Here is a 26,578-nt window from a genome sequence, read left to right on the forward strand (position 1 = left end):
TGCCTGAAACTAGTTCAACATGTAGGTTAAGCTGCAGCTGGCGCTTCCGCATGGCAGAGAGCGGTGGGCGCCAGGTTGGCGCGGGCTGGCAGAGAGGTCAAAGAGCACGGTGGGATTGTTGGCGCGTATTTGCAACTATAAACTTAATGCCAAAAAAAAGTGCTGTCGCCTGCAGAAATAAAGGAAGGAAGGAAGGGGCGGCGGCACCATCAAAGAGGTGAATGGGTGGGAAGTGGACACCTACTTGAATTTGCTGCGGCCCTTTTGCTAAGCTAATGTTAGACGATATTGTTTAGGACAGGAAATGACAACTTTCAGTAAACTGCAACCTTTCTTTATACGTTGAATATGCTTGATAATTTTTCCATTCATCTCAGATTTTATGTTACATGTTAAATGTACTGTACTGGCGTAGCGATTTATCAAGTCCAGAGGACTCCATAGCGCCTCACACTATATTCAGTGGACGAGGCTGGCCGGCGCCACCGGGGGCCTCTGACCACCACCAGCAGGCAAGAACACCACAACGGAGGTGGACGGAGCGGGGGCTCGAAGTGGCGACCCACTGATTACTGGACGAAACAGCCAAGAGGCCTTTGATGGCTCAGGAGGAGCTGCAGAGATCCACAACTCGGGTGGGAGAAACTGCTGACAGAACAACCATTAGTCATCCACAAATGTGGACTTTATGGAAGAGTGTCAAGAAGAAATGAATACCTAAAGAAGCGGTATTACTCAAAATCAACTTTTTGATTTTGATCAAGCTTTACATGGTGTCAAAATAATACCTGGAGCGTTTCTTTGATTCTTTCATGCATGTTTGAGAAATTATTTGATCTCCATGGCAACCAAGTTTCCCCTCAACAGAGCAGCCCTCTCAGGCGACTCCCCCACTCAGCTCCTTCAGACTAGCCGGCAGCAATTAGCAAACACCTGGTGGGACTGCTGAGCTCATTTCCTCCTAGTGCAGTGCTGGTAAAAACGTTGTTAAAGGGTTAACAGAGGAGCCATGTTATGATGACTTCCTGATGGCGTAGCTTCAGAAAGAGCGGGAGCTACTTAAAGAGACAGAGGCCCAATTTCAAGACGCTAAATCATAAAGTCAAATTTCTCTTAAGTCATATTTCATATAAACAGCTTTTTCAGAACAAGTGAATGTAAGACATTCATTGTGCTATGAAGTGGCACTATGTGGATGGAAAACATAATACTGCCCCTTTAAGGTAGCCAACAACTGAAGTTGGGGTATATAGGCAGACTCAGTCCAGAAGAATATGCAAATAAAAAAATAAAAATAAATCCGCCTCTTGATGTGTGAAAGTGGAATTGAGATTCACAGCTTCCCGACAAGAGCTAAATGAGTATTGTGTTGTTTTAAAAATATCAAGCACACGTTTCATCTTCCATAGGATTTCTGCTCCATCCCCGATTTTGGTGTACAACTCCTCAAATTTATCAGTGGTCCCCCCCTCATCTGACTAAACTTTCTGGAGACGTCCCTGGGAGCGGGGTCAGGGAGGCTGGAGCTTAGAGAGAAGATGAGAGGTGGGGAGGGGGGGAGACTCCCTCTGAGAATTGTGCCCGGGTTTTAATGTGTGAGAGGGGAAGGAGAAAACAGGCAGGGATGGAGAGAAGAGAGGGAATGAGAGAAAGAAGGTGAGAGAGACTGGGAAGGATCCGGACAGGAGGTGACCGCCTGGTGTTGTAGGGTGAAAGTGTGTGTGCGTGAATGCGTGCGTGTGTATGTATGTGTGTGTGTGAGACTGTGTTGCGCTTGTGGCGGAGAGACCGCAGAGAGAAATCCACACAACTTCCAGCATCCTCCCTGCGCCGCTGCGCCTCTGCGCCGCGCTGCGCCCCGCCGCTGCCGCCACCGCCGCGTCTTTTCCCCCAGTCTCTTCTACCGGGACTCAGGCGGCTTGGCGCGGTGAGATGTGAAGAGGCTTGAAGTATGGCATGCGAGGATGCTGTTCGCAAAGAAGAAGGAGATGGTGACGGCGACGCGACCCGCGTTCATTCGGACCCTGGTCTACTTTTTCTGTTTGATGACTTGGTGAGTGCGGTGCCGGAAAAAAAAAAAAAAAAAAAAAAACCCTGACGGATCGGATCAGTTCACACCTGAAAGTTCAGTTTTTATTTTTAATTAAAAAAAATAATTATTATTATTATTTCATTTTTCTCGTAGTGCGAAAACAATCTCCGGACAAACAAGGAAGGATGAGAGGATTTACCCGGAGAATTTTACTCGGATTTTGGACCGACTTCTGGACGGCTACGACAACAGGCTGCGACCTGGATTCGGAGGTATTTAGAGGAGAAGCGCAGTTTTTGCGCACCGCAGAACAAGCATCGCACAATTCACAGCACTTTGTTGTCTCTTTGGAAATGACATTATCGGCTTAAATGAAAAGACTGAAAATGGAAATGATGTCACTGTTTGCCAAAGAACCGCTTAAAACATCTTCTCCTTACGGAGACAAACAATTTGAGCCCAAAAAGGTCAAAATTATTTTCCATCATCCAGCTTTAGCGTCTCCTCCTTAACTTTTTTTTTATTACTACATTAGAAAATAAATACATGAACTTTTTATTTTTTGCGCAGGGCCGGCCCAAGGTTGTCCGCGGCCCCTGAGTAAGGGTGTCATCTCCAGCTTTGTCCTTCAGGCGTGCTGCATTCAGTTTGTTTCTGAGGCCAGAGCTCAGAATGACGTCACACCAGAGTTGAGTGGGTTGTTGAGATTCAGAAAACCAGCGGGAGTTTGCCGGGTTTGGTGGCTGTACTGGACAGCGTGAATGTCCAAGTTCAGGGTTGGAAATGTACAGCAAGCGGAATTCTAAACCGGGAACGTCGGAAGTGTTGAAGTGGCCAGTATGTACGGAAAAGATGGTGGAAAGTTGAAGGAATAAACAATTTGTTTTGTTGTGTGTCTGTAAATTAAAGGAACCTCTTTCCGAGACACAAACAGCAGAACTTATTACATTTAAATCTGACAGCTGGCATATTTTCAAATTTAAAAAAAAGTTTTACTTTGTAGGTAAAAGGTCATGAGGATAAAATTTCCTTTGTATAAATACAAAGGAAAATACTGTGGCAACATCTTCTAAATATTAGGGAACACGTCAGACCTTGTTTAAACAAGAAAAGAAAAAATAGAGAATTAGTTTTTCTCTTGATATACTCGTCATATTATCGGTGTGTAGGCCTGTCATAATAAGCAATGAATCAATTAATCGCACAGCAAATGAAAATGAGTTCAATAATTTTCATATTTATTGTTTATAGTTCTTCACTTTTCTCTCTTTCTACCAAAAACCGAGTGACAAAAGTCTTCAGTCTGGTGCTTTGGTCTCAACTAGCCATTTATTTGAAGGACAGTTTTGTTTGCATAGACTTCATAATTCATTTTATTTGTTTGTTCATGTTGGATATTTAAAATGTCCTTCAGTTCCAGAGTTACAAGTTTGTTAGAAGTGAAAGCTTATTGATTTTTGATAATGTGTTCTTGCATTATTATCCCATCATATTGAAAAAATGATCTCAAAACAGCGATATTATCGTTTATCGTAATAACTTCTGGGGAACAATATATTGCCCAGCAAAATGTGCTATCGTGACGGGAGTGCTGATGTTTAAAACTTGTAGCAGCTCTTTGTTTTGGTCAGCAGGTCAGCAGGAGGTCTTAACTGCATTTCTTCTCCAACCAACAATCTTACAGAACAGTGAAAACTTGTTGAATGTTCTCACCGAAGGCTTCGTGCAAATGTTTAGGATGAACGAACAAGAAAAAGGGTTTAAGACGCCAAAATGTGAAGTAAGCAGAAAATAAATCAAATTCTAGTCACTTTATTTGATCTTACCGCCCTCAAAGTCTCTGAAGATCCATCAAGTGCATGTCAACACTGTGGCTCTGCGCCCAGCAAGGCAACCGTTTACTCTGGACTCCACAGGTCTTGCCTTTTCTGGAGGAAAAAAGAAATCTCTTCTCAATAGCGACACATAAGCTAGTCATCGACGCGGAAACGCGATGCATGGCAGAAAACCGACTCTCCACATCAGTGTGAAACTTGGAAGCGGCAGCATTGTGCTGCGGGGGATGCTTTTCTTTAGCAGAGACAGAAAAAGGTGATTGGAGGCAATGGGAAGCAGAGTGGGACTAAATAGAGAGCAAAATGTCAGAGGCAGCACTAAACTAAGACTTGAGTTTAGAGGTGGGCATTTATCGTATCATTTATCATTTATCATCATAGATTTCTTATCGCGACAAGTTTTTGATTTATCCCTGTCTCAATAAATTGTAATTGATGATGTTTAAAAACCGTTTAAAAAACACTAAAAACTGTACTATTTTTCTCCAAACTAGAATCAACCAATCAGAGACAGGAGGCAGGACTTAGCGCTGTCAATCACCATCATAATTCCCCCTACAGGAAGTCTTTATGTCAACATCGTGCTCCTACAACCTCTCTCCTTTGCTCTCTGCTACATTGCAGCTAGAATAGTCTATCATGAACGCAATAAGAATCGTTAGCACAGTCACCAGATAAACAGTGAGTTGTGCCATTAGCACATTTAGCAGCGCATTCACAGGATTGATTTGAGGCACTAAGATCCTCCTCCTGGCACTGATTGGTTGTTTTTGGTGGAAGTGGTGCATTTCTTCAAATGGCAATAAAATATCAGAAAGGATATGGAGGAGAGCAATGTTTTCACTGACTTTCTGTCTCATACTGTCACAACATAGCGATAGCTTTATTAAAAGTTACATACTGCAGTTTTAAAGACAGCTTAAGCAAACCTGCTTTTACTTCCTAAATATTAACTGTTGAGAAAAAATGCAGTAAGCAGGAAATCCAAAGAATTACAATCAATTTGTTCGATCTTAAGACGCTCATAAGCAGATGAAGCCTGAGGAAATCCTCCATTCAGGACAAAGGAAGTCTTCATGTCAACATCGTGCTTCTATGCTCCATCTCTCTAACTCGCATTGCAAGATTAGCATTGTATGTAACGCACTGCTTTGTAAACCCACAATGCGACGCCTGCTGAAACGGCGTCTCGCTCTTCGTACTTACAGTGTGACGGGTTTGCCTTTAAAACGAGCGGCCCCGTATGAGTGAGGGCAGTTACATAATCCCCTGTACGTTTCAGGACAGATGCACAACGGTCGGTTCAAGAGGTAAAAAGTATGGATTTGGTTTTCATGCGTGATGTCTGCTGAATATTCATGTTGGGAAGCAGCGAGAACTGGTTTACTGCGCAAAGCGGCCTGTCAACGGGAATGTCCGCGTGCAGGCGCACGCTTATAGCTCGTCTTCACACTGGGACTCCACATCCATTCAGTGAAGGGGAGAAAAATCAAACAGGATTATGTTTTTTTTTTTCTTTTTTTTTTACATCTTCTAAGCTATTTCTCCATTGCATTATGCAGAGTACTACACAGCTCCAGAAGAGATGAGTTACTGCACATTTCCTAGATTTTATTATGAGGAGCTGTAGCTGTACTTTCTGAGAAAATGTCAGTGAATGTGATCTCTGTGGTGTATTTAATTGACCCGACAGGTCCTGTGACAGAGGTGAAGACTGACATTTATGTGACGAGTTTTGGGCCAGTCTCAGACGTTGAAATGGTACGTAGCTAAACTCTTGTCATGTTGAACTCTGTTCTTACTTTTACGCAACTTTTTGTGCTGTCAGGTTGCGATTCAACATATATCACAAATTTACTTTTAACACAATATCACTGTATGCAGTATGTATATGGTAAAGAAATGTAATCGGTTAGTTAAACAGCCCAGGTCTTTTGTTCAGCATTCAACCTCCCCAGTACTTAAGCACCTCAACCTCAGTCACTCTTCGCCTGTTCCTTTCGTCTACTCACTTCTTCTAACCTGTGTTCCCTTCCTCTTGTCTGCCTGCTAGGCTCCTTCTATGAATTTTTGGTTTGTGTTTTTTGCCTTGACTCTTTGTGATTTTTGTACTTCTTTTTCATTATCTTTTCATTAACATGCTAGTGCAGTTCTGCGTTTGGTTTTTTGTCTGCCTTTTAAGGAAAGTACCTCTAATAAAGCTTTTGTGTTTGCTTTGTTGGATAAAGAGCGCTCACTTTTTAAAAGTTGTTTTGCGTGTACTCACCCATGTTAGCGAATTTTAAAACATCCACCGAAGGTTTTAAATTTTGACAGAAGTGTGACAATTTGGAAAAAATGTGAATGGGTCAGTTTGACAAAAGTGAATGTCTTTGAATTGTTAGATCCATCCATCCATTTTCTGAACACCCTTGTCCCTCAGTGGGGTCGGGAGGGGTGCTGGTGCCTATCTCCAGCTAACGTTCCGGGCGAGAGGCGGGGTACACCCTGGACAGGTCGCCAGTCTGTCGCAGGGCAACACAGAGACACACAACCATGCGCACACACACACTCACACCTAGGGGCAATTTTTTAGACAGACCAATTAACCTAACAGTCATGTTTTTTTTTTTTTTGGACTGTGGGAGGAAACCGGAGTACCCGGAGAAAACCCACGCATGCACAGGGAGAACATGCAAACTCCATGCAGAAAGACCGGGGCTGGGAATTGAACCCAGAACCTTCTTGCTGCACGGCAACAGCTCTACCAACTGCGCCACTGTGCAGCCCTGAATTGTTAGATAACATCGAAAAATCTATTATTTTGACAACCCTTATCTTAAATAATACTGTTATCGCGATATTCACCAATTTTGTCACGCATCACGTTTTCTTAATGTTGTGCAGTCGTGGTACTGCATTATTTAGTTATTCAACCAAAACATTACTGCATTTGATATTTTGTAAAAAACAAAATAATTCACACTGCTAATTCTTATCCAGATAAATCCATCCTTGTTTTTGTAACATGTCGGTTTTCCCTCCATTAGGAATACACCATGGACGTATTCTTTCGGCAGACCTGGGTTGATCGGAGATTGATGTACGAGGGCCCAGTGGAGATACTGAGACTTAACAACCTGATGGTGACCAAGGTCTGGACACCGGACACTTTTTTCAGGAACGGCAAGCGGTCAGTTGCCCACAACATTACTGCGCCCAACAAGCTCTTCCGCATCATGAAGAACGGCACCATCCTTTACACCATGAGGTAAAAAAAAAAAAGCCTTAACTGTGTCTCCATCTTATCAACAGCCTGCTGCTCTGCATCTCATTTCATAACTTTCAAAAACGTTGGCTTGCGATTACGTTGCAGACACCTCACATATTGTACATTCCCATATTTCTGCATTTTTTTTTATCCTTTTTTTTTTTTTGCTAGAAAAGGCGAGATGACAGACTGTGTTTGCTATAAAGTAATAAGAGGGATCTAGTGTGGAATCCAACCAAGGTTCTCGGTGTAAACAGCAGAAAGCTGCTCAGAGGCGGTTCAGATGCCAAACGTTTGGCACAGTCCAAAACGTCGCCTTTTTCAACTCGGCAACACATGGGCCAAAATAGGAAATTAACGAGCTGAAAGCTTTCCTTGATTTGTGTACCCTTAAGACACCATGCAGACACTGTAAAAAACAAAAAAACTTTTCTCTACTATCAAAAGTGCCTTACAGTATCCAGAGGACCTAAAAATGAGAGTTTCACTCATGTACCTCCAGTGTTGTGTTGATTCTTTCATGTATGTTTGAGGAAGCTTTGAATCTCCCATGGCAACCATTCTGGGGTGACTAAATGTTTTCTTTTTTCCAAAACAAAACCCAAAACCAAAGCTATTGCTTTTAAAGGGGAATGATGGAGTGTAGTTTTCACTTTCGATGTACTGACAATAATAATAATAATAATTAATAAAGGTTTCTGATTAACAGTAGCAAATATATTTAGAAATTCAACCCATTATGTTTTTAGATCTCGTGTTTTCTGCTGCAGACATGTAAAACTGATCTTGGTCCTAACTTTAACCGTTCCTCTGCTGCAGGTTGACCATTAGCGCCGAGTGTCCCATGAAGCTGGTGGATTTCCCCATGGACGGGCACGCCTGTCCCCTCAAGTTTGGAAGCTGTGAGTGCTTTGGTGCTTGTTTGCGTTTACCTGATGAAATAATGTGCAATGTGTCTTCCAAACACCAAGCAGCAACAGTGAAATGGCAAACCCTGTTGCGAAAGCAGGCAGATCATCGCTGGCTGGGTTTGTGCTGAAATATGAACGTTTAATAGTGGGTTTAGTTTCTGCCAAGAGACTTTTTCAGACACGTCTCTCAGTCTATCTGCTACTACAGCCACCGTATGCTTCACAGATTTGTTTTGTTCAATGTTTTGGGGTGTATTTTAATGTTAACCTGCAGAATCACAACAAAATGTCAGGCGAGCTAAAGATATTATTATATTTGACTGAGAACAATCGATGTGTTGGCCTGTTGTGATACATTTTGCCGGTCGATAAACTGTCCCAGTATTTATCGTGATAAACGATAATATTGTCGTCTTGAGGCTATTTTCAAGTAATATATTGGCAATGGCATAATAATGGAAGTTCGCCCTCTCAGAGGTCAATAAACTTTAATTTATTAAAACACTTGATACACTTCAACTGGAAGGCATTTTAATTATCCAAAAATGAAACACGACAACCAAACACAAAAAATAAAATGGAAATAAAAACCACTTAAAAAAAACATACATCAAACAGATTATGATGTCTCATTTTAACTAATATTAATCAAATGATCCAGCTCATTTTAATATATCATGCGATTAATTGCTTATTGCGATGTGCTTACTGATGCATTTGAACCAACTGAGACAATGTGGCTGCCGTCTCTGTTGGCCTTCTTCCATCTCCATTTTCTGTTCAGTGTCTCCTGGTCTTCTTTCTCTGGAGACTCTGTGCTTTACATTAAAAGGGAGGGGAGGCGAGAAATGGCAGCCACATGAGCAAAAGACACATGGCAAGTGGGCAGGTGTCAGTCTGGGAGTGAGCTCTGGACTCAGGGTAGTTCACCCAGTTATTTTGTCAGCTGTCTCAAAGTTTGCTACAAACTTAGAGACAAAACTTAGACTGCAAATGTTACATTTGCAGAATTTCTGCAAATGTAACACTAACATCAAACCTACAAAAATTGTTTGAAATATTTTGAAAACCATGCATCATTACCCTTCCATTTTGCAATTATAATTATGTCTGTGGTAAAAAATTAGGGTTGTACCAATAAATCGGCCCGGATTTCCTTAATTTTGGGAGATCGATGATCTGCCGATACTTACACCTGACCTTTTCGCTGATCCTACCTCGGCAAAAGTCTAAAAATCGACCACTGTCCTGTTTTGCTCTGCTGTGAGAGAAGTTTGACTGTTAGCCTCGCAGTTAGAAAGTAGTTAACACACCACTGTTGTCAACTCAGCAACTTTCTTGTTGTATCTACCAATTAGTATTGACCAAAATCGGAGAGGTCAGGCTTTTTAAGCATCGGCGATCGGCCAGAAAACTGCAACCGACGCACCCTTGATAAAAACATTTAAGTCTTTAAAGCGACAAAACGTGGAAAAGTTCAAGTCGAGAAAGTCGCATGACTTCATTTCTTGGACTCTGTGCTGAAAAGGATTTGCTGCGGAGCCAAACGCGAGGCGGCCGAGCGCCGTAACCGCATGACGACATGTTTCATTCTTTGTTGCGAGCGACGAAGCCCTAACTCAGCATCCGTGTTTACGCCGAGCCTCGTGGTCAGCAGAAACAACGGAAACAAAGACGCGTCTTGCGCGGAGCGGCTCCGCCTTATCAGGCGAGCGCAGCGATTTGAAGATTACGAGAGAAAGGAGACGCATTTTACACCCGCCGTCAATTACCCGGCGCGGTGACATTGCGGAGGACGTACTCCCATCTTCTCAGTTCTCGTCGTCCCCCTCTCCTCCTCCCTCCGCCGTCCCGCTCATCCCGCTCTGCTGCCGCCTGCCTCCGGTGAGGAGGAGGAAGCGACCGTGAATCTGCAGAGGCCCCGAGCAGAGGAAAGGTCAGAGTCCCTTCCTCCGCCTCGGGACGGCACAGACCTATGCAGCTATTTTCCATAGCCGCTGTGTGTGAGCTCATTTTCTCGCTGTCTGCCTCTCCTTCACTTTTTCCCCTCCATCATCCTACATCTCTCTCTCTGTACCACCTCCCCCCCCCCAACCCGTACCTCTCTCTTCCCCGTCTTCTTTTCTGCTTCTCCATCTGGGCTTGCGTGCACAGGCACGGCGTTCCACTCCATGACACACCAGAGTCATTTCATTTGGCAGAACAGTTGGTGTCCCACCGATGTGGGGTCCCACCGGGAGTGGCAGGCAGAGACAGCTGCTATATAGCTGTGCGCGCACAGACCGGTCAACCTCGCCCGTATGCGAGAGAGGAGAAACGAGACGAGGACGAACGCAACAAGAGCAAATAAGAAAACCTCCATATTCGCGCCGAGGCAGGTGCATCCGAATAACGTAGAATAGCCTAAAACCTCTACTCCAAGCACGTGTTTCTGGTTATTTCAGGGCGTCCACGCATCCTTAGAAAGCTTAAAATTCATGTAAAATTAAGGCCTTAAAATGTCTTTAAACTCGTTTTAAAATGTAACACATTAATCACAGGTATTGTATTTTGTCGTGGACAAACTATTTAATCTCATACATTCTAGTTTATTTTTCTCGCAGGACTTTTCTTTCAGGCAAACGTTGGAGTTGCACACAGACATCTTCACTGCCTTTCACTCGAGGCAGATGACTCTACTACTAACTAGCAGCTAGTTACTAGCTGCTAATATACCCCTGCTAGCTAGCAGCTAGCTAACGTTTTTGCATCTGTTGTTGGGAGATAGTTGAGACTATCACTAACTAGCTGCTAATATACCCCTGCTACCCAGCTAGCTAGCTTTTATGCATCAATCACTGGAAGGTAGATAAGCCCTCTGCTAACTAGCTGCTAAATTACCCTTGCTAGCTGGCTAACTAGCCTTTTTTTGTCTATCAAAAAGTGCAAATTTATCTCCAGTTAACTGGAAAGACGCACGTCTTTGCCACCGACTCACTTTTGTTGCCGACTCACATGATGTTATTTGCATTCTGACCATATAAAATATGTAATTTTCTTTTGTACATTTCTATCACGATACAGGTCTTAAATTTAATTCATATTGGTCTTAAAAAAGGTTTTTAAAAGAAGGCCTTAAATTTGAGTTGGTGGCACCTGCAGAGACCCAGGATTTTGATGATTATGACTGATGGCTCATCAGGACCCCAAAACAGAAATGTTGACCTACTGATGGATTTTTACTATATATTCACTCAGTACTTGACCTAAGCTCCTCTTTTATGAATTCTTGCATCAGCGCAGCGTGGCACAGAGATGATCATCATGTGGTACTGTTGAGGTGCTTTATCCCTGTTGCTTGAGCACCTCTTTTCCTTCCACTCAACTTTCTATTGTTGTACTTGGACACAACCAACAGTTTCAGCAATAACCTTTTGTGGCCTCCCCTCTTTAAAGAGCTCTCCAGTGAAAAATAAATGCTTGGAAAACACTTCAGTTAATAATTGAGACACACATGAAGGCCCCTAAGTGGATGTTGCATAATTAATTTAAAGTTAGATTGATAGGAAATATTGATGATTACTTATAAGCATACAATACCAAATTAAACAACATATACAGTTGATGTCTAAAACAAACAATGTAGTTTGATAATACAACTGATTTTACCGATAGTCTGTGTATTTAGAAATCTGCATTTTTTTTCAGGCTCAGTCTTGCTGAGATCAATTTGACTTTGTAAACTGGCGCTTGCAAAAGACAGAGGACTCACTCACGGTCCATGACACACAGAGCAGACTGGTACTGACTACACATGGCTAATAGGGAGGAGAACCAAATGTTAAAGTGAAGAGAGCTTGTGAGAATTTATTTTAGAGTCACCAGTCAGGCATTTGCTGCAAAAACACAAAATCCTACCAAGTGCTTTTGGTCTGGTTTCTAGAGCAAGTTTCTGAAGACCAAACTAACTCGTAAGTAAGCTTGTTTTGAGTCAATACATCCTTAATATTGATGAAAAAGTACAATTTCCACTGGCACATTATTTCACTCATAATATGGAAAAAATGCCATGTTCTAAGTAAAATAATATACTCGTGGAAATTGTACTTTTTCACCAATATTAAGGATTTATTGACTCAGATTAAGCTCCTATGTCTTGCTGTAAAGTTAGTTTTGTCTTATTTCAAGCATACTAAGATGTAGCAGAAACTAGACCAAAAACACCTGGTAAGATTTTGTATTTTGCAGGGTGGCCGACTCAGATTTAAAGATTTTTATAAAATGCAGTCTAGCAATTTCAGTTTTGACTCATTAGGATTTTTATTAAGCAGGATTACACTTAAAAGAAATGTCCTCAGTTTCTTTGTTGTTGTTTTTTTTATCACAGATGGCAGAAAGCGCAGAGTATGAACAAGCTACGGTTTGGAAATGCCAGAGAAATGTTTGACTGTTTGGAATTAAGGTGAAAAAAGCAGCAAATGTGACACTTGTAATAAAAAAAAAAAAAGAAAACTCAGCAGTAATCTGCTCCACTTCAAACCCAGCCTCATGGATTATTTCAGCACAGTCACAACTCGTTATAGAAACATTGACTGTCTTTTTTGTTTCTATGTCAGCAGAAAAATGCAGCTTTTTTTTTTTTGTTGGACCAAGATAAAAATAAATACATACTTGGAAAAATAGATTGCTTTAGATTTATAATGGGTTTTAGATGGGACTCTGACACAGGCTCATAAAATCAGAGTCTACCTGACAGCTGTAAGTTTCTCTCTCTCTCAATTTATTTTTCTTTTATTTCACATCTCATTCGTTCCGCCTGTCTGTCTTCAGATGCCTATCCCAAAACGGAGATGATCTACACTTGGACCAAAGGGCCTCAGCATTCGGTGGAGGTCCCTCCCGAGTCCTCCAGCCTCGTCCAGTATGATCTCATCGGCCAGACGGTTTCCAGCGAGACCATTAAATCAATCACAGGTGAGCCGCAGAGGTCCTGTCAACGTTTGTATTTATTTTTGCTTTAACAGTAGCTGCATTATGTTGTTGTTTTTTTAACCCCCCAGCCCCCCCCCCCCGAGTCATTTTGCATGAAATCTATTAAAATAGAAAAAGAAAAAAGAAAAAAGAGTTCTTAAATTCACCCTTGAAATCTGAGTGAAAAGCACACAGCGCTGAGTTTATATATATGGTCTGAATGCGGCTCCGCCGGCGATATCGGAGGGATTTTTGGAGCCTTGACACTTGCACAAACACGACAGTCTGTCAGCTGAAGCATGACTAGCACACAGCAGCAGCCTCATGAAGTAAACATCACGGATTGAGTCATTTCACAGGCCAACTGGTTCACCCGAAAAACTGATGGATCCAAAAACAGATTTCAGTTTTTTTTTTTTTTTTTTCTGGGTTGTGTTTTGCAGGACGGGTGACGGGCGTAGATTTGACTGAGAATAGACGGGAGACGAAACGAGGCGTGAAGCAGAGCGACGGCTGTCTTTCACTGATCGGTTTTCTGTTGATCCAGGTGAATATGTGGTGATGACTGTCTACTTCCACTTGAAGCGGAAGATGGGCTACTTCATGATTCAGACGTACATCCCCTGCATAATGACAGTGGTCCTCTCTCAAGTGTCCTTCTGGATAAACAAGGAGTCGGTCCCGGCGCGGACCGTTTTTGGTACGTAGCGCACCGTTTAACCACCGCTGCTGTTGTCCCGCAAAGGGGAAAAATTCAGGTGCAGCAGCAACAGATGTAAAGTTTCACACAAAAAGTGAAAATAAACAAACGAATGACAACATACTTGTATGAGAGTGTAACGGAAAATACCGTGCAGCTTTTAGAAATAGGCATATCAGACTTTTTATGTGCACTGAACTCGCTTTTATTCCATCAATTTTAAAATTATTACACTTAGAAGTCAGGCATCATAAAAATGTTTTTATAGTTACTATAATTGAGGTCAAAGTGCACTGAACTCATGGTTGTTCCATCAAATGTTGATTTCTGAACTCTGAGTTAAAACATTTTTGTTGCTTCTAAATAAATCTGAATTTGTTTTCTTTGAGATCTGGAAGCGCTGCATCTTTTTCCTTATTTTGACCATTTCTCATTTTCTGCAAATAAATACCAAATTTTTGCTTGGAATTTCAGAAACATGTTGTCAGTAGTTCATAGAATAACAGAGCAAAGTTCATTTTACTCAAACATTTACCTATAAAGAGTAAAATCAGAGAAACTGATCATTTGAACAGCTCTCTTAATTTTTTCCAGAGCTGTATTTTTACATATCAGGTCATGACGTCCAGATTGACTGTTCCTTTCTGTTTTCTTCGTCGATGTAAGCTGCTCTCATATTCTCATTTAAGTTTTTTTGTAGTCAGAAAGCAAATTTGCAGAGAGAGAGTGAGAGAAATGGGGAAAGACATCCAACAGGAGTCAGAAGGTTTGGAGAATTGAACCTGAAACTGCTGCGTCGATGGTGTTTCCATGTTTTGTTCAGACAAGTTTGGTTGCAGACGTCTCATCCAGCTTAAAGCATCGGCGATCGTGATTCATCTGTAAACGTTTGGCTGTCGTCCAAGAAATGCACTCTAGGACTCGGCTTGAGGTCACTTTTTCCTTTAGAAACACTTACACATCGCTGAAACCAATATATATATATAACAAGCTTGTTTGCTGAGTAAAAAGATATTGTGTCCCTAAGTTGAAATGTGTCTTGGTTGTTGCGTGGTTTAATAAAACCCCGGGGGGATTAGGGCCGCTTTCCTGCAGTCGTCAACATATATGTCAGTGCCTCTGCTTCCTTTCCCCAAAGCGTTCGGCATGACGGAGCATCACAGCGGCTAACATTGCGTCATCCGAGGCTCTGAGGCGGGAGCGGGGTTGGAGAGGTTTCTGCTGTTGGTTTAGGTGTTTTGAACGTGTCCATGTGTTTGTTTGGGATGAACGGGTGGCTGGTGTTCAGATCCGTCCCCTTCTGCCCTGCACCTGCAGTGTGTTTAACTCCCTGCCTCAGTGACCCATTTCCAGGATGGGGAAACGGGAGGCAGCTTCTTGTGTTTTTCACGGTTTGTCACGTTATAACCACAAACCTCAATGCATTTTACTGGGATTTTGTGTGATAGACTGACATAAAGTTGCACATAACTGTGATGTGGATGAAAAAGGATCCTCAGACGTTTTCACAGGTGAAATATGAAGGACGGTGTCCATTTTTTATCAGCTGCCTTTAAACATCTAAACATTGAAAATATCTTCTCACTTTTTTTCACAAAGTAACTCATGCTGTCAGTTTGGATGGACGGCATTTTGTTTAAATCATTTGAACCAGGTGAAAGTAAAACTGCCTCTTGAAGAGTTCTGGGTAACGCATACTTACAAAGTTTTTTCTATTATCTTAAGTGCAAAATTCATGATTTCTTTTATACACTCTGGTTAATGATTAATCAATTACTAACTTAGTTGCCGACTATTTGAATAATCAACTCATCATGATTAATCATTCAAGTTGTGTTCTTATCTGTCCTTTCTGACATAAATCGCGAGCCTCCCTCCTTAGCCACATGTTGTAAAGATGTATTTCTCTGTCTCCTTAGTCGAAGTGCAAACCCAGCAAATGAACCTGAGTCTCTTTCATGACGTATTGATAATCTACTGTGACCAGTCAAACCAGTTTGTTTATCTGGATGAAACCCTGACGTATGCTGTGCAGACCCTGTTGTTGATTTGTTTTGAACAACTTGTGTCCGTAGCCATTAGAACAAGCTAAGCTAATTGCCATTTCCGGCAGTAAATCCTGCACACTGAATTAATTACCCAAACAGAACACCACTTTCACAGCAAATGGGATTCTCCATTAGCGCTCTTACTTAACCAGTGAGTCTCTTTTGAAGTTTTCGAGCTCCCTGCAACATTTCGAGCTAATTTTCTCCGCGTGTTCACTTTAGCCGCAGGTCACCTGTCAATGTCAGCCGCCAGCTTTTGACTGACAGGTAATTATATGGCAGTCACGTCTGGGCAACAGACGGAGTGCCATTACAGAGCGCAAGGTCTTTAAAGAGCGTCCCGTTCCTGTTCCTGTTCCTGCGACCAAAGGGGATTTTCTCCAAATCACATTATTGCTGTTTGTTAATAATTCCAAGGACGAGCGACGATCTACACACACGACCTTGTCTTTTCGTTCGGTGGGGCCTTTCTTCTCAATGGAGCAGTGATGACTCTCTAACAAACATCCATGATGTGTGGGCAACATGAGGCTCGGTCGACGTGTCCTCTGGCTCTGTGACGTATAAACACCCCTTTACTTTCCACCTTTGCTTCCGCTGTGGGAGCAAAGAGTCTCAGATAAAGACGATGGAGCACAAGAGATACGGTTTATTCAACTCTTAAGCTGGTGGCGTTGGGTCTTTTGATACAAGAATAGCATTTGGAGGCAGAGTTTGCATGCTAGCAGAAATAATCCTAGTCAATATAAGAGAGCTGCACAGACGCAACAAAGCCTTTCATTTGTCGCTCCTTTACTTTAACGATTATGGTATTTAGCCTTGTCAGCCACGGTTGACTCACCCACTGGAGGAAATACATTTTGGATTTAGACATATGATTCAGTTACTTAGCATGATAATAACCGATTCTGATTAGCAAGTAGCATCAAATGACAATCTGGGATGTGAATTGGATCTTTTTGTACTGTCGGGAAAATGATACCAAGTCCTCAGAAGTCTTAAATCAGTAGGAAACGGAGATTTCCAAACTGAGGAATTCAAGTTTGGTAGACTCACTTCATTTAATTTTGAAGCAGAGAAGGTCAAGGGTCATGTTTAGGGTGGAATAAGGGATGGATTCACGATTTGCAGACGCATCTGAAGTAATGTAGCATTGGTGAGGTGAAGAAGTATCTCATGATGAGTCCTGGTTATTGTGACGTTAAAAGATGAGAATATAAATCGCTTCAAAATGTTTCTACATGTAATGTGACCTTTATTTCAGTCCAATTCGACTGAAAAGCAACTAAAGTTATTAGAAGAAGTTGTTAAAAAAAAGGCTTGTCAGTCTCTGCAAATCAATCTTCTTTGGTTAAGGTTGATGGAGCATGCCGTGTCTCAGTTTGACGGTTTTTACCCACTCTGCCCTGCAAAGGTGCTCCAAATCTATGAGACTGTGAAGACGTCTCTGGCCTGCTGCCCCTTTGAAGCACACCCACCCACAAATTCTCTCGTCAAATTTAGCTCTGGACTCTGGCTAGTCCGATCCAAAACTTCCCAAGCGCCAGTGAACCCATTAGTTTGTCGAACTGTTGGCGATTCAGAAAGATTCAATCCCATCCCTCATCGTCATTGTTTCTAGCAGAGACTGGAAAGTTTGTCTCTTAGCTTAGCGCCGTTTGGAACTGTTGACACTTTTAGCCATTTTCACAAAAACCTTAGTATCGTCTTCAGAAAAGTGAGCCCAGAGCGTGATGCTCTCTGCCACCGCCATCGGTACGGTGTTCTTTTAGTAATCCTCAGTGTTGATGTGTCAGAAGATTTTAGGAGATATTCTCTTTGGTCTTTCGAACCTCCTCCTTTGTTGGAGGCGACTGTGTCTCTGTGGGTAACCTAGGCGTCTTGTGATTGGAAGGTTGTAGGTTCAATTCCAGCTTCATCAATGTGACAAGGAGACTTAACCCCAAGTTGCCTACCAATCTGCGTATTGTGTTTGAGAGGGTGAATGGGTGAATGCGACTCTTGTGTGAAGCACTTTGAGTGGTCAAAATGATTGGGAAAGTGCCGTAAAAGTTCAGTCCATTTACCAGGACTGGAACTATTAATCATGTCACATTATTGAAATAATCGTCAACTAATTTAATCAATAAGTTTAAATCCCAACATATTCAGAGCCTTAATTAAGCCAAAACTGTGCAAAAATATGCATTTAGTTTATAAGTATAAGTTTAACCTAAAACTCAGTTTGGCTAGTTTTAGCTTCACCTGGTTCATATTCATTAAAGGAATTCCATATTATTGCATTTTAGGCAATAATATAGCCTAAAATGCAATAATGTTAATTTCCTTATTTAATAAATTAGGGAGTTTATATAAAAATGTTTAAGTGGTAAAATAAAAAAATCTGTATAATCTGTATTAATGGTCAGAATAATCAATAGAACAATCGATTACTAAACTAATCGTTAGCTGCATTCTTTACGAATAGCAGCTGTGACTGTTGTTGCATCTAGAACAGAGGAACTCGTAGTTTTTCTGTTCATGCAATGTGACTGTTGACGTTTGTTTCCTCCAGTCATCGGTGACTGACTTTATTGAACAATGTCTGATTCTGTAGGCGTCTTCATTTTGCCCTGTGACTTTTTAAAAAAACAAAAACAAAAAGTTAACTTTTGCTTTGGGAAGCAGAAAAGAGAGGATCTGCCATGGTGGCCTGTCGCCAGGTGCAGTGTCAGACCTTCAGAGGTCAAACTGAGTCCACATCTTGTTGAGTCAGAGCTGCTTTGGATTCAAAACCGGACCAAGTTTCCCGGTTTTGGCCAGCTTGACGGGCTGGACGTGGACCTACTTTTATATTGCTGCTATGCAAAGAGAGCAGGATGGCTGGACCCAGAACCAAACAGATTTCAGATTCTACGCTCTTCTGATCTGGAACAAACCTCCAGAAAACCGCGAAACTGCCGAAACAACGAGTTCCTTTTAGATCAAGGCTAAAAACCCACTGGTTTAGAGTTACCTTTGATTAATAGTAAGTCGAATACTGATCAACAAATTTGATGTGTGTGTTTGACAAAATGTAATGTTTATTGCTTGTGTCATAATTATGTTATATTTCTAAGGTGATTACTTTGAACTGCTTTGTTGCTGAAATGTGCCACACAAATAAACTTGGAAAGGTAAAAAATAAATCTCAAACACACACCAATGAGCATATAGGTCCTGCTAGATTTCCATAGCAACCGTTATATGAGCATTTTCACATTAAACCAATATTTGGGAGTGATGTGAAAGAATAAAAAAAGCCTTTTGATGTCCTACCATCACAAACATATAGAGTTAGCCAAATGTGAGCTGAAGCTGTGTGTTTTTAGTAACTAACACTTTTGGTGGGTCTTGTGTAAAAGAAATGGATGAAATGGAAAAGAGCATTGTTCCCATGGTTCAGTGTGGCGGAGGATCTGTGACACTCTGCGACCTTGGAAACTTTTTATAGTTCGCAGTTTTGTGATTTATTTGAAATAGCAAAGCATTTGGTGTGCTGCAGCTGGCTTACCAGTTCTGCAGTAAAATAATAATTAAAAAAACATGGTTGTCATGGCGTTTCAACAGAATAATGATAGTAAGCATATGCTCAGATAGACAAAGAAATGGTTTACCAGACACAAACATCCCTCCTCAGTCTCCTGTTTTCTCTCGCTGTGTCTTATTAAAGTTTAAATCTGTTTTAAGAATAATCTGAGGTGAATTCAAGTCTTTCTACGCAGCTTCACCAGCGTTGCCAGTTAAATATTGCCGTCACTGCATCCTCTAAAATGCTTAAATTACCCTCAATCTGCTGGATGTGCACACATGGTTCAGATCTGCTAACATTTAGGTCCCCGAAAAGCACCGAAAAAAGACCCTTCATGCTGAGAAAAGCACTACAGTCCTTTTTTGTGCACGTTCCACATTATAGAGAGCAAAATGGTTCATTATCACTCTGCAGTCTGTTAATGAAAGATGCAGATGAGAGCAACATTACTGTGCATGCATGGGCTATTTAACACTTGTTGTTTTTGTTTTTTTGTTGTTGTTTTTTTATTCCAATTTTTAATGTGTTATTTTGGAGGGGGGGAGGGGAGTCCATTTGTAGGGAAGCTGCAGTTTCCACAGCCAGAAAGAGAGAGAACAGCACACACTCTGAAAGCAATGTGCTTCTTCATTAATTTAATTGGGTTCAGTGTGTTTGTGTTTTTATGGATTTAGTGAGAACCTGACGTCTAGGTTATATAGATATGTGCACGTTCAGAGGACCTGAATACAAACTGAGAGGCAGCACAGTCAAAAGTACCAAAGAAGGCGATGAGGAATTTTCTTCTTGGTGGATTTTATTTTCTGACGTTTTGGATTTCAGACATCTTAACCTCCCAGTAGACAAAATCTGACAAGTTTTAGTCCGAACTGGAAACACATCTGCACTTCGCTAGTTGAAGAAAATAGGTCAGAACAAACCACAAAACCTAAACAAAAAACAAAACAGGAGTAAGATTATTAATCTAATTTACAAACTCATCTTCACAACTAACTGACCTGCGAACTAACACATTAAATACAGGGGGTAACTCCAAAGGTCGCTTTAAAGAAAATGAACAATACAAAAGAAAAAAGAAATTTGATCGTAGCTGGTAATCAGTGACATTACGAAAGCAGCAAACAGAAATAAATTACCAGAAATTCACCTTGTAACAGAAAAACATTTGAATGAATCTAAGGGTTTGGTAGTGTTAGCTTTAAAAAACATTGCATGGATTCAAACTGCAACGTAACGCCGCCACAAACAACCGTGAAGCAACGTTACGACAGCAACGTTTAAGCTAGAGCTTCATGACCAATTATAGAAAGATGAACGAAATTAGAAATATGTTTAAGAGATTACATAAACTTGTAAAGTTTGTAGCGTTTATAATTTGGAACCTACTTAATGTTTTTCTTCCAACAAAAATCACCATCGCCAAAGTAGCAATTTTGACTATATTTACAGACTTTTGATTTTTTTTTTTTTTTTTTTTTAAATCGGTGTCGGTCAAAATTGGAATCGACAGACATTTTAAAGAAAACTGCAATCTGTGCACCCCTAGTTTTCAGTTGTGCCGTACTAATACTATGTACGCATCATGTACTATATAGAGTTTTCATGACAATGTTGCTATATAGTTCTATAGTCCACCTTTGCCTTAAAATACGACCTAAATGTAGGGCCATCCTCAGTTTTAACGATCTTGTTTGTTCTCTGTACCAAATTTCCTTCTAGTGTTAGAGTAAAGAAATGCTTGTTTAGGGAAAAAAATGCAAATATTGGTGTGACTCGTTTAATTTCCTTTACTCATTTTATTTTTTAAGGCATCACCACTGTCCTGACCATGACGACGCTCAGCATCAGCGCCCGCCACTCTCTCCCCAAGGTCTCATATGCAACTGCCATGGACTGGTTCATTGCCGTCTGCTTCGCCTTCGTCTTCTCTGCCCTCATCGAGTTCGCTGCCGTCAACTATTTCACCAACGCACAGATTGAGAGGGCCAAGAGGAAGCCAGGCAAGTGTCCCCCAGTGCCCCAAAGCACGCCTGTCAAGGTGAAGGACACAGAAGAAGTGCAGCAGGTGAGGTGGTGTGTGTTTGTGTTTGTGTTTGGTTTTTTTTTCTTATTTTCCCTCTGCACCTCTCAGACTGGCTCAATAATCTGATCGCATTTTTACCTCAAGGGGCTCTCGGGCAGCATACCCGTATCTGGCATTTAGCCTAGATCCTTGAATGACGTGATGAGCGTGTGCTTGAGGATAATTAGCCTTGCCCTTGTGTGTGTGTGTGTGTGTGTGTGTGCGTGCGTGCGTGCGTGCGTGCGTGCGTGCGTGCGTGCGTGCGTGCATGCGTGTGTGTGTGTGGAGGATTTTGCAGCTGAATCGAGCAAGTTCTGATTCCAGAAGGACGTCATTTTCTCTGAATCTGTGGCTGTGTTCACACAGCAGGTTTTTTTGTTTTTTTTGTTTTTTGTTTTAGTTTTTGCTTTAGTATGGTTGTTCATTGTGCTAATTAAATGTGACCCCAGTGAGACTTGGGGTTGAATGGTTTATAATGGTTTTTAACCCCAAAGCGACTTGCATGCGCAGAAGAAGAACGTTGTCGTCACACAGCAGCGCGATGTTTACCGGCGTAACAGTGGATGGAGCCGTTTATGGATCGATTTTATTCAGCAATGTTTAGTTTATTTGACGGTATCAGGTATTACTTTGGAGTATCATTTGGTGACAAATGTACACCGCAGCTTTCAGATTTCATTTTGGCCAAGCTAAATTTTATTTCATTCCACAAGTATGTGCTAATTTGTGTTGATCAAACTTGAAATCCTAATTTTTGTGTTCAAGTTTATGATTAAAGGGGCATTAATATGCATAATTGACTTTACATGATGCTACAATGTTATTCCCTCATCAACAACAGACCTGGAATGTTGCTTAGATTATTTCATGCGTGTTTGAGAAATCCTTTAATCTCCATGGCAACCATTCATCTGTAAAAAACGCCAGGGTGGACCTAGCTCCACCTTAAAGTGAAGCTCCAGTTTCCAATCTTTGAAGCTTCCGCCTCACTGAGCAGGCCTCCCCCACTCAGCTCCTTCAGACTAGCCAGCAGCAATTGGCAAACACCTGGTGTAACTGAGCATCTGCTGAGCTCATTATAGGAGCTACTTCTCAGTGAAACGCTGGTAAAAACGTTGCTAAAAGGTTAATAGAGGAGCCATGTTGTGATGACTTCCTGAAGGTAGAGCTTCAGAAAGAGCAGGAGCTTCTTAAAGAGACAGAGGCGTTAAGTTACAAATTTGAATTGGTTTTAAGTCATATTTGATGTAAACAACATTTTGACTGAAGGTAACATAGCTCCTTGGCTGTGGTGTAAAATGGCACTATGCTACTGGAAAACATATGATACCGGCCCTTTAAGTTCAAGGGGTGTGATTACTTTTACGAGGCAGAGTGCATGAGCAGCGTGGGAGCTGACATGTCAGGTGAATCAGAACCAATGAGCATGGTTCTGGGAGCTACTGTAGAGATTCAACACATATTGAATATGTTGAATACACACCAAGTGTGTGTGTTCTTAAAACCCAGTTTTTATAGTTTATTCAGCTGTGGAGGCTAGAAGAAGAGCGCTCATTTCCCCGTGTGTGTGTGTGTGTGTATACAGTGTGTGAATCTCTCTGCGGCGGTAACACTAAACCGTATAGATCTACTGTTAGCTGATTGGTGACGCTGACACAACCCGGCAGCGCGTACAGTACGCCTGTTTTACACTAAACACTTTAAGTTGCCCCCTCCGGTCCAAATCCCAGCGTGGCGTAATCGTGCCTGAATGCGGTACAGTGACAACGGCACTTCAGTGGATTAGCAGGTTGCCACGGCAACGGAGCCCTGGTACATCTGTATAGGTTTCAGAGAGCCTCCTGTGCCGGGGCGACGGGGGGAATTAGTGCTGGTTTCCTCGACAGGGAGAGAGGAGAAGGAAGGCCCCGTTAGTCCGAGGCCCGGCACACGGGCCTGGGGGTCGTTGATGGGTTTAGGCTCTCAGGCTTTTGGCTTTTACACTCCAACACACACATGCAGCCATCCCCGGCCATGCTTTGGACACAATAATAATATCGGATCCTTTCAATTTTCAGAGTGGATAGTTGGGGTTGGGGGGTTGGATTATTTTTTGCAAATGCCTCAGTACCGGCATCACTCTCTCCCCGCTTGGGGAAAAAAAAAAAAACATCAACTCTCGAAGGATAAGCTCCTTTGATGCTACACTGCATTACCACCCGGATGCAGGCGCTACTTATTTTCTGTCTTAAGCCTGTGTGAAATGAGTGAAATCCTCGTTAAGTGACATCTGTGATGCACGCGCCTTTCGTCCGCCATCTGTGTCAGAGGAGGAGAGGGGTGGGGGGGAATGTAATCTGATCAATAGCACCAGGCTGATGTTTGCCTGATGCACTTTTCACTGAAACAATCCAGGCCGGTTAAGCACAAAGCATCACAGGCTCTAGAAACCATTCACTTTGTAGGTTCTTATTTTAGCTTATATAAAAATATTATCACGGTAGCTGTATGAGCGGGACGTACACACTTGATGATAAAAGATGTTAGCGGCGCCCCAAGTGGAGCAATCGTGTTATAGCGGCCAGTCAAAACCTAGGATGTCACCAGACACAAAGAATAACAGATAAATTAGCACTTGATGGAGTTTCCGATTGAGCTGGGAGTTTGTTCCCTGTGCTCTAGACACCTGCCAAGGACTGGAGCCAAAAAGTCAGAGGTTGCACTAAGCCTGTTGAGGTGCGTTTCAGAGCGTGCCAAGGTGTTTTGGGTGGAGTAAGTGTGATTTTGGTTAGCCAAGTCCAAGTGAGTTAAGGGATAGGCATCATGCAAAGGGTAAACAACGGAGAAAGAAACAACGTTATGTTACAGGATTACAAGATTTCTCATCTGTTTATATTTTTCTGGGTGTTTTGGACCAATGAAGAGATGTCATGTATTTCTTAAGAGTGTTTTTACCTCATGATTTCGCCTCCACCTAAATGAAGAACATCTTGAAAATGTCCCACTGACGTGACTCTCTCTCATCCTTCGCAGCAAGTTCCCGACACCAACGGCTCCCTGAGGAAGCGGATGAATTACGTCTCTCACCAAGACCCGGCGGGCCAGCCGAGGGCCCAGTCCACCACCAACATCTCAGGGCTGGGAAGAGGAAGGCAGCTGAGAGCTCTGGCCGGCGGCACCAACGGCAGCTCCTCCACCCTCTCCCGCTCCAGCCCCAAGTCCGAGAGCCTGCTGAGCGTGGCCTCGTCCTCGGCGCAGCTGGTGAAGGGCACGCCTCAGCCCGCGACGTCCACCCCGGACGTGATGGCGGGGACGCCGGGCAGGCGGGACGCCGGCCCCGCGTCTCTGCAGCACCTGCTTGGGCCCAAGCTGGAGCGCATCCAGATGATGGGCAACAAGCTGGAGCCGAAGCAGACGCCGTGCTCACAGCCGACCGCCGCCGGCATGGGCGGGATCAGCAAAATTGACAAATACGCCCGGATCCTGTTCCCGGTGTCCTTTGGGGCGTTCAATATGGTCTACTGGGTTGTCTACCTGTCGAAAGACACAGTGGTGGCCAAAGGGGGATAAATCTCGCTCTGGCGTTGAGGTTCATCGTGATTTCCTCTGGCGTGGATACAACAACAACAACAACACACTGCTGGTTTTTACCAGACAGTTCAATGTGCTCGTCCGTCTACAGTGGATCCCGGAGAACGCGTTTGCGAGGCATTTGCTGAAGGACCACAAGCTCGGAAACAAATCGTTATAATTAGAACGAACTCGGCGTGAGAAAGAACATGCGCACACTGGAGCGCTCCACTGGCCTCTTTCTACTTCACATTGCCTCATCTGATTGTAAAGGTCTCCAACCGCCTGGTGATCCATTCGGCCTGGAGAAAGCGTGGTGATTTGTCCTTTTCCTATTTTGTACCCTGTACCTTTCGGGATGCTTGGATATGTCATCAATCGGAACTGAACCTTTCCCACAATGTAAAAAAAAAAAAAAAGTATATATATATAAATATTTATTTATTAGGCTAAACAGATTTATATTTAATGTACAAACCTGATGCACTGTTGTGCCAGTAGATTTAAGGATTAAATCAATCGGAGAGCACAAAGAGATCCGCGTTGGTCTTAAATGCTCCCTGGAAAAAACAAGTGTCGAGCTAAAAAGAAGAAATTTGATGAGAAAGTCCTCAAACCGAGGCTTAGAGGAGCGCCGGTCACGAATGGGTGAGCGGCGAAAGCTTCTTGCGCCGAACCTCCGTGTGGAGTATCTGTGTTGCACAAGATGGATTAAGCAATACGGAGAGAAAAAAAAAACAAGATGAAATGTGGGGATAAATCAGGAAGGAAGCGGAGGAGACGTGCTTACAGTAGTCGGGTTTAAGCTTCTTTACTGTCTGGCCAAGATTCACACTTTGATTATGTAAAATGTTTAAAAAAAAATCCACATGAGCAAACAAAAACAAGAGAATGGAAAGACATTTACTAGTAGATCATAGTGGGGGCAAGAAAAGTAAGTTGCTGTTTCTTCTGGAGCCATGTTGCTCTATTTTTAATGCATTTCACTGGAAATCATCTGCTGTGTGACACAGAAAGGTTCTGAGACACAGTAACGGTGTTACTGAACCCGCTCAAGGGCGTCGTCAACCCAGACACCTGGATGGGGTTTCATCTCGTTGCCGGCAGCCAGATGTTACCTTATTATCAGTGCAGCTGTTGGTCACTTAGACGGCAGCGCGTTGTTTTCCTGCAGCTCGTACACTTGGCAGTGTCCTTGCTTTCCATTCATTGAAAGGATAATTCAGTTTTTTCAAGGTGAGGTTTTGTGAGGATTATATCATCAGTGTTAGTTCCCTTACAACACGCGGTAGATGTTATGCTGCTGAAGGTTTGAGGAAAGCTGAAGAAATCCTCAGAGGACTGGAAGGTTAAAACAAAATTCTGACTTAGAAACTTGGAAACCGGAGGGAGTTTCATATCCAGCAGGACCGCAGACCACATCAAGTTGAATCTATCCGTTTACTGGATTGAGTCAGCAGGCTAAACAGAGAACTCAACTACAAAAATACAAAACCTTAGCAAGTATTTTTGGTCTAGCTTCTATTGCATATGTCGTAGTACTTGAAATAAGACAAAACTAACTTACAAGTAACTTCTCAGCAAGAAATAGGAGTTCTCGTTCCACTAGCAGATTATTTAACTTATAACATGTTATAAATCAGGGGTGTCAAACTCATTTTTGTTTTGGGCCGAATCGAGATCATACATGC

The 26,578-nt window shown here is 42.4% G+C and overlaps 1 protein-coding gene across 1 annotated transcript; it reads left to right on the plus strand.

Annotated features, from left to right (window-relative positions):
• The first annotated feature begins 1,570 nt into the window (after positions 1-1,570).
• gabra4 (gamma-aminobutyric acid type A receptor subunit alpha4) lies at positions 1,571-25,625 on the plus strand. The gene is made up of 9 exons (XM_015049533.1): positions 1,571-2,053; positions 2,186-2,304; positions 5,561-5,628; positions 6,897-7,117; positions 7,937-8,019; positions 12,838-12,981; positions 13,526-13,678; positions 21,085-21,341; positions 24,351-25,625. The coding sequence occupies exons 1-9, from the start codon at positions 1,965-1,967 to the stop codon at positions 24,885-24,887; spliced, it is 1,671 nt and encodes a 556-aa protein (XP_014905019.1). The 5' UTR covers positions 1,571-1,964; the 3' UTR covers positions 24,888-25,625.
• Positions 25,626-26,578: the final 953 nt, after the last annotated feature.

Source organism: Poecilia latipinna, unplaced genomic scaffold, assembly GCF_001443285.1.
Source record: "Poecilia latipinna isolate Pla-1442-1.1 unplaced genomic scaffold, P_latipinna-1.0 Scaffold951, whole genome shotgun sequence".
In the NCBI taxonomy this organism is placed as follows: domain Eukaryota; kingdom Metazoa; phylum Chordata; class Actinopteri; order Cyprinodontiformes; family Poeciliidae; genus Poecilia; species Poecilia latipinna.